Consider the following 7,912-nt stretch of genomic DNA (forward strand, 5'->3'; position numbering starts at 1 on the left):
GATGACCTCACACTTATCAACATTGTACTCCATCTGCCAGACCTTTGCCCGCTCACTTAGACTATCTGTATCCCTCTGCAGACTTTCAGTGTCTTCTGCACACTTTGCTCTACCACTCACCTTAGTGTCATCTGCAAATTTTGACACACCACACTTAGTCCCCAACTCCAAATCATCTATGTAAATTGTAAACAATTGCGGTTCCAACAGTGATCCCTGAGGCACACCACTAGCCACTGACCGCCAACCAGAAAAACACCCATTTACCCCTACTCTTTGCTTTCTACCGGTCAACCAATCCTCTATCCATGCCAATACATTACCTGTAATACCGTGCAACTTTATCTTACATAGCAGCCTTTGGTGTGGCACCTTGTCAAATGCCTTCTGGAAATCCAGATACACCACATCCACAGGTTACCCATTGTCCACCATGCAAGTAATGTCCTCAAAGAATTCCACCAAATTAGTTAAACATGACCTACCCTTCATGTTCCCAATGGGACAATTTATATCCAGATGTCTTGCTATTTCTTCCTTAATGATAGATTCAAGCATTTTCCCCACTACTGAAGTTAAGCTAACTGGCCTATAGTTACCTGCTTTTTGTCTACTTCCTTTTTTAAACAGTGGCGTCACATTGGCTGTTTTCCAATCTGCGGGAACCACCCCAGAGTCCAGTGAATTTTGGTAAATAATTACTAGTGCATTTGCTATTTCCCCCATCATCTCTTTTAGTACCCTGGGATGCATTTCATCAGGGCCAGGAGACTTGTCTACCTTTAGCCCCATTAGCTTGCCCAGCACTGCCACCTCAGTGATAATGATAGTTTCTAGGTCCTCACCTGCTATAACCTTCTTGCCATTAGTTTTCGGCGTGTTATTTGTGTCGTCCACAGTGAAGACCGACACGAAATAATTGTTTAATGTCTCGGCTATTTCCTCATTCCCAGTTATTAAATTGGCCTTCTCATCCTCTAAAGAACCAATATTTACCTTCGCCACTCTTGTACGATTTACATATTTATAGAAACTTTTGCTGCCTGTTTTTATATTCTGAGCTAGTTTACTCTCATAATCTATCTTACTTTTCTTTATAACTTTTTTTGTGCCTTTCTGTTGGCCTTTAAAGATTTCCCAGTCTACTAGTTTTCCACTAATCTTTGTTTTTTTGTATGTGTTTTTTTTCAATCTGATACTTTCCTTTATTTCCTTAGACATCCATGGCTGGCTCTCTCTTTTCCTACAGTTCTTCCTTATCACTGGAATATACTTCTGCCGAGCACTGTGAAAAATCGTTTTGGAAGTCCTCCACTGTTCCTCAATTGACCCACCATAAAGTTTTTGCTCCCATTCTACCTTAGCTAACTCCTCCCTCATTCCTTCATAGTCTCCTTTGTTTAAGCACAGGACATAGGTACTGGATTTAACCTTCTCATGCTCCATCTGTATTTTAAATCTGACCATACTGTGATCGCTCCTTCCGAGAGGATCCCTAACTGCGAGATCATTAATTATTCCTGTCTCATTACACAGGACTAGATCTAGGATAGCTTGCACCCTCGTAGGTTCCATTACATATTGTTCAGGAAATTATCACGGATGCATTCTATGAACCCCTCCTCAAGGCTGCCATGACCGGCCTGGTTTGACCAATCGATATGTAGATTAAAATCCCCCATGATAGTTGCTATACCATTTTTACATGCATTAGCTATTTCTATGTTTATTGCCCGCCCCACCACGATGTCATTATTTGGTGGCCTATAGACCACACCTATCAGTGACTTCTTCTCCCTGCTATTCCTAATTTCCACCCAAATGGATTCAACGTTTTGTTCAGTAGAACCTATATCATCTCTCACTACCGCCATGATATCATCCTTAAAAATCAGAGCAACACCACCTCCCTTTACCTTCCTGTCTGTCCTTCCAAACAGTTTGATACCCCTGGATATTTAACTCCCACTCCCCATCCTGTAACCACGTCTCTGTAATGGCCACTAAATCATACCCATTTGCCATGATTTGCACCGTCAACTCATCCACCTTGTTTCGAATGCTCCGGGCATTCAGATAAAGTGCCCTTATGCCAGTTTTTGCACCTTCTTTTTGGGTCCTATTACCTCCATTACTAACAGCTCTTGAGTTCTCCTTCCCTTTAACTTTTTTCCTAATTTTCAGTGGAGTTGAAGCTTCCTCGTCACCTGCTAACCTGCTGCTTTGCCTTACATTAATTGTTATTCTCCCTCTACGCTCACTTCTCCCTTCCCCCCTAATTACTAGTTTAAAGTCCTATTAACCACCCTATTTACCCTTTTCGCCAGAACACTGGACCGAGCCCTGTTCAGGTGGAGTCCATCCCAGCGGTATAGATCCCTCCTGTCCCAGAACTGATGCCAGTGCCCCATGAAAAGGAAACCCTCTTTCCCAGACCACTCTTTTAGCCACATGTTTACTTCCCTGGTCCTTGCCACCCTATGCCAATTTGCACGTGGCTCGGGCAGCAATCCAGAGATTATGACCCTTGAAGACCTGTTTTTTAATTTTGTTCCTAGCTTTTTATAATCCTGAAACAGGTCTTTTTCCCTAGTCCTGCCTATGTTGTTGGTACCTATGTGGACCACAACAACTGGATCCTCCCCCTCCCTCTCTAGTATCCTCTCAAGCCGGTCAGAGATGTCTCGCACCCTGGCACCGGGCAGGCAACACACTATGCGGGATTCTCTCCCCTGCTTGCAAAGAATACTGTCTATCTCCCTGATGATGGAATCCCCTACAACTACAATCTGTCTTTCTGCTCCCCCCTCTTGAATGGCCTCCTGGACCATGGTGCCACGGTCAGTTGACTCATCCTTCCTGCAGCCCTGTTCCTCATCCACACAGGAAGCAAGTGCCTCATATCTGTGGGACAATGTCAAGGGCTGCGGCTCCTGTGTTCCTGTCTGCAGGGTCCCTCTACCTGCCTCACTCGCAGTCACACACTGCTGTCCCTGCCCGCCGATCGAATTAACATTAGTTAATCTACCAGTGTGACTGCCTCCTGGAACACAGCGTCCAGATACTTCTCCCCCTCCCGGATGTGTTGCAGTGTTTGGAGTTCGGATTCCAGCTCATCAATTTTGAGCCGAAGCTCCTCAAGCAGCCAACACTTGCTGCAGATGTGGTCACTGCCGTTCTCAATGGGATCAGCTAGCTCCCACATCATACAGCTACAATGCATCACCTGGCCTGCCATCTCTACTTAGTTAATTATTTAAAATTAATTAGTTTTTTTTGCAGTTTTGTAGTGTTCTCTCCACCAGTAAGTTTACTCCGTTATATACTCAAACAGACTCCGGCTTTGCCTTCCGACCCGCTCCCAGAGGATTTGGCGTCTAGGTGACCCGAAAGATAACAAAGAAAGGAAAAAAAAATGCAAATAGCTTACCTGCTCACCACACTTAGTCGTTATTATTAGGTTAGAGGAGGTGGAAGGGTGGGAGACATGTAGTGTCTCGGGTATTAGTTAACTCCCAAATTTATTGGGTGGAAGCTTACCTTCCCAGGCTGCCCTCGCGCTTTCTCCCAGACTCCCGCCGCTGAAACAACTGAAAGGCCGCAGTCACGCGAGGTAAGACTTTTATAATCAAAAAGCTTACCTTTACCAGATGTTGTCTGGTTTGGGGGATTTTAGCTATGAAGAAAGGTTGGATAGACTGGGTTTGTATTCACTGGAACGCAGGAGGTTGAGGGGTGACCTAATAGAAGTTTATAAGATTGAGAGTGGCATGGATTGAGTGGAAAGTAGGAGGTTTTTTCATAGGATGAAGGGGTCAATTACTAGGGAACACAGGTTCAAGGTGCGAGGTGGGGGGGGTGAAGTTTAATAGAGATGAGTGAGGTACCATTTTCACACAAAGGGCGGTGAGTACCTGGAACACGCTGCCAGAGGAGGTGGTGGAAGCAGACACAATAGCAACATTCGAGAAGCACCTGGACTAATACACGAATAGAAAGGAAACAGAGGGATATGGATCCTGTAAGTGAAGACAGTTTTCATATGGAAAGGCAAAATGTGGAGGGCCAAAGGACCTATTCCTGTGCTGTACTGTTTTGTTCTTAATCCATACTGCCACTACAACTCCAGTTTAATCCTGGGCTCTGGTCCTGTTGCTTGATTCAATCTCTGACACACAATTTATTCAATGCCTTAACCTCCTCGACACCCCAGAACATCCCAGTTCCTCAGTCCCTCTCCACTAACCAATCCCAGTTCCTCACCTTCCGTCTCATAACCAATCTTCATCCTCCAACTTACTGCAAATTCCAGTTTAATCCTCCTTCCTGATTGGGTGTCTAAAGCCACTTTCCTCACTGCTCTCCCAGAGTCCCATCTCCGATAATAGGGAGTTCCACTTTGTAGAGTCCTACCCCTCAGACTGTACTCTCTTTCTCCGACTGGTGTTCCAAATGACCACGTGTTCCCTTTCCCTAAATCAGGTCATACAGTACAGCATGAAGGTAGAGACTGGGGTCTTTTTGCTCCAGGGTCATTATCAGTTAAGGCAGGCACTGAAATATCTAACAGGTTACTGGACTCGTGGTTAGTGACCATACCAGACTAGGTAATACTGACCTGACTTCCTGTGAAGCGGCATGGGGCCAGCACTGGAATCGTATCATTCTCGTACTTGAAGGAAACTCCACCAAAATGCTCACGAACCAGCCTCAGCACCTCATCATGCTGAACACCTGAGGAGACAAGCACAGCCTCACTGTAATTACCCAAAACACCTCTAAGGTTTCAGAGTAGATTTGTAGCTCAGGTTGTGGGTGTTGAGGTTGGTTGGCTTGCTGAGCTTGATTGTTGTTCCGCAGACGTTTCGTTACCGTGCTGGGTAACATCATCAGTGCAGCCTCTGATGACGTGTTGGTTTGTTTGTAAGGAGAACCACCAATTCGACTGGGACAACACCAAAATCCTGGGACAAGCTAAGCAGAGACAAGCACGGGAATTCCTAGAAGCCTGGTACTCCACAAAGAAAGCCATCAACAAACACATAGAACTCGACCCCATTTACACTCCACTACGAAGGAAAACCGGAAATGAGGTAATCCAGCTCAACAGACTCCAGAGTTTAAATAACAGGCGGGAAAACACACCGACATTTCATTGGAGGCTGCACTGACGATGTTACCCAGCACGGTAACGAAACATATGCAGAACAAGCCAGCTCGGCGAGCCAACCAACCACAACACCCAAAACACCTTCCCTCAGACACAAATTCCTCACCTTACAATTGTAATTATAGAAAAATACAGCAAGGGAGGCCATCCAGCCTCTTCTGTCCGTACTGGCCCTCCAGCAGAGTTATCCTGTTACCTACAAACAAGCAGCAGGAAGTAGGCCATTTGGCCCCTCAAGCCTGTTCTGCCATTCAATTAGATCATGGCCAATCTGACTGCAATCTCAAATCCACATTCCTGCCTATTCCCAATAAACTGCCAACCCCTTGCTCAACAAGAATTTACCTATCTCAGTCTTAAAAAACATTCAAGGACTCACCTTCTACCACCTTTTCAGGAAGAGAATTCGAAAGGCTCACATGCCTCAGCAAAAACCTTTGCCGCACCTGTTTGAAATAGGGGACTCCAGATTTTTAAATTGTATACCCTAGATCTAAATTTGTCCACAGGAGGAACACATCGCCCCACATCCACCCTGTTGTTTCAATCATCTCTTACTCTTCTGAACCCCAGATAATAAAAGCTTAGCCTGCCCAACCTTTCCTCATAGGAAAACACATACATTCCGGGTTTTCATCTGGTAAACCTGCATCTGCATACTAACCTTTTGTGATTACTGAACCGTGACACCCAATTCCATCAGCAATCACCCACAATTTAGATCATGTTTATCTTTCTATTCTCCTGCCAAAATGGACAATTTCACATTTTCCACATACTGTATTTGTCACATCTTTACCCACTTAGTCTCACTTCCATATTCTTTCCCCACAACTGTGAAATATTGTCTATACCACTATATATTCAAAACCTGTCCAAAGTTATTATTCAATCAGCTTCCATCGCCCTTTCAGGCAGCTTTTCAGGATCACACAACATAAAAATCTGTCCCCTACTGGTTACTGACCCTCCTACTATGGGAAAGAGTCTTCTTTACTCTGATCAAAACCTATCATAATTTTGAATGCCTCAATAAATGAAGTCTTAAACTTTCTTGTTTGAAGGCGATCCATGCCTGACTTTCCAGTCCATCCAAATAAATATACCCCTTATTCCTCACTACTGTAATACATCTCCTCTGCACCAACTGCAAGACCTCTATGTCCTTCCTAAACAGCGGTGCCATGGATTAACACAAACACCAGATGAGATTGCAGTTGATCATGTTCTCACCTCCTGATGCAGCCACGACTATTCTTGGAGCTTTGTAATGATTGCTCATGAACTCTACGAGATTGTTGCGACTCAATGACCTTAACAGCAAAAAGAAAATGCATTAATTATAAACAATCCCCATCTTGATATTTATCAGAAAGTTCAAAGGTTGCTTCACTAACATTAGAACCTCAATTCTGTAAAGGATTATGCTATTGGCACCAGTAGGTTTGTTCTCTGTTGCTAGAGGTCAATCATCCCAACTTCAGGACATCTCTGCAAATCATCCATTCAGAGATGTTACTATACACCACTGGAGCAGGTGGGACTTGAATCTAGGCCCTTTGGCCCAGAGGCTCAAATACTGTCATCGCACCTACAAGGGCCCTCATTTTCTTAGGATTGTGTCCTTTTCCCAACCATCTTTAGGTGCTTCAAAAATGACCTTCCCTCCATCATAAGGTCAGAGGCAGGGACGTTCACTGATGAATGCACAATGTTCAGCCCCATTCACAACTCCTTAGACACAGATAGTGAGAACTGCAGATGCTGGAGTCAGAGATAACACACTGTGGGGCTGGAGGAACACAGCAGGCCAGGCAGCATCAGAGGAGCAGGAACGCTGACGTTTGGGTCGGGACGCTTCTTCAGAAATCCTTAGATACTGAAGCAGTCCAAAAGATCTGCACAATATCCAGGCTTGGGCTGACAAGTGGCAAGTTTTTTTTATTCACTCATGGGACGTGGATGTTGCTAGCAGTCAGCTTTTATTGCCCATCCCTAGTTGCCTTTGAACTATTTGGCTTACTAAGGTCATTTTACAGGGCAGTTGTGAGTCAATCACATTGCTGTGGGTCTGAAGTCACATGTAGGCCAGACCAGGTGAGGATGGCAGATTTCTTTCTCTGAAGAACATTAGTGAACTGGATGGGTTCTTTCAAAAATCAGCAATGGTTTCATGGTCATTAGTAGATTCTTAATTCCCGATTTTCTCTTTTATTGAATTCAAATTCCATCATCTGCTGTGGCAGGATTCAAACCCAGCTCCCCAACCACATAGAAACCGATATTCATTTCAAGCCCACCGACTCCCACAGCTACCTAGAATACTCCTCCTCCCACCCACCTTCCTGCAAAAATGCTATCCCCTATTCCCAATTCCTTCGCCTCCGCCGCATCTGCTCCCAGGATGAGGCATTCCACTCCCGTACATCTCAGTTGTCCTCGTTTTTCAAGGACCGTAACTTCCCCTCCTCGGTGGTCGAGAACGCCCTCAACCGTGTCTCCCACACCTCCCGCACCTCATCCCTCACACCCCGTCCACGCAATAAGAACCAAAAAAGAATCTCCCTCGTCCTCACGTACCACCCCACCAACCTCCAGATCCAACGCATCATCCTCCACTTCCACCATCTGCAATCCGACCCCACCACCAAAGACATCTTTCCCTCCCCACCCTTATCTGCTTTCCGGAGGGACAACTCTCTCCGTGACTCCCTTGTCCGCTCCACACTCCCCTCCAGCTCC

At 45.3% G+C, this 7,912-nt stretch overlaps 1 protein-coding gene across 1 annotated transcript in view; it reads right to left on the reverse strand.

Annotated features, from left to right (window-relative positions):
* LOC109924558 (mitochondrial-processing peptidase subunit beta-like) overlaps positions 1–7,912 on the reverse strand; it is a gene marked incomplete at its 5' end in the record, with an annotated part of 24,216 nt that overhangs the window by 7,467 nt on the left and 8,837 nt on the right. The window contains 2 exons of the mRNA XM_048592533.1: positions 4,619–4,734; positions 6,404–6,483. Coding sequence (XP_048448490.1) covers positions 4,619–4,734; positions 6,404–6,483 — 196 coding nt within the window. The remainder of the gene's footprint in view (positions 1–4,618; positions 4,735–6,403; positions 6,484–7,912) is intronic.

Source organism: Rhincodon typus, unplaced genomic scaffold (assembly GCF_021869965.1).
Source record: "Rhincodon typus isolate 14 unplaced genomic scaffold, sRhiTyp1.1 hic_rhity00001409, whole genome shotgun sequence".
Classification (NCBI taxonomy): Eukaryota; Metazoa; Chordata; class Chondrichthyes; order Orectolobiformes; family Rhincodontidae; genus Rhincodon; species Rhincodon typus.